Source organism: Penaeus monodon, chromosome 22 (genome assembly GCF_015228065.2).
Source record: "Penaeus monodon isolate SGIC_2016 chromosome 22, NSTDA_Pmon_1, whole genome shotgun sequence".
Taxonomy (NCBI): Eukaryota; Metazoa; Arthropoda; class Malacostraca; order Decapoda; family Penaeidae; genus Penaeus; species Penaeus monodon.
Window position 1 is genome coordinate 7,624,759 of NC_051407.1, and position 533 is coordinate 7,625,291.

The window sequence follows — 533 nt, forward strand, 5'->3', positions numbered from 1 at the left end:
TGCCCAGCACCGGATCCGACAGAAAATCCACTTCCTGCCGTCTGACCCGGTCCAGTGGACAGAGTTGATCCAGTGGGCCTCTGCAGACTGTAGCCCTGGGGAGCTGCAGTCGAGGAGGCAACGAGTGCGCAAGCCAAAACCTTTAGTAAACAATAGAAAAAACGTTATATGTAATGGAAAAGACAGATTTTTATATTAAACATGAACAATTAATAAGAACTACACATTTTCCAGTCATGCATTTCTAAATACAATTAAAAATGCAACGCATTCACAAAAATGTCTGCTAGTAGTATATTTTTCATTATTTTTCTATAAATAATAATGGACACTGTGACGATTTCAGTTTAGTTTTCTGTACTCACAAGAAACCTCATGCTGAGAGATTGTACAGCGGGATGCCTTACGCTGCCTTTTATACCTGTTCGCCGATTGCGATGACCTTGCTTATTACATTTGCCTTGCACGGTCGAAAGGTTGTCTAACTGACGGGAATTTCTTTAAAAAGGGTTTTATATAATTCACGAGCATGA

The 533-nt window shown here is 40.3% G+C and overlaps 1 protein-coding gene across 1 annotated transcript in view; it reads right to left on the bottom strand.

Annotated features, from left to right (window-relative positions):
• Positions 1-377, bottom strand: part of LOC119586882 (pupal cuticle protein 36-like) — a 1,342-nt gene extending 965 nt beyond the window's left edge. The window contains exons 1-2 of the mRNA XM_037935617.1: positions 366-377; positions 1-140 (exon numbers count right to left, since the gene is read on the bottom strand). The exon at positions 1-140 is cut by the window's left edge and continues 965 nt beyond it. Of these exons, the coding sequence (XP_037791545.1) occupies positions 1-140; positions 366-377 (152 nt within the window). The remainder of the gene's footprint in view (positions 141-365) is intronic.
• Between the last annotated feature and the right edge of the window lie 156 nt (positions 378-533).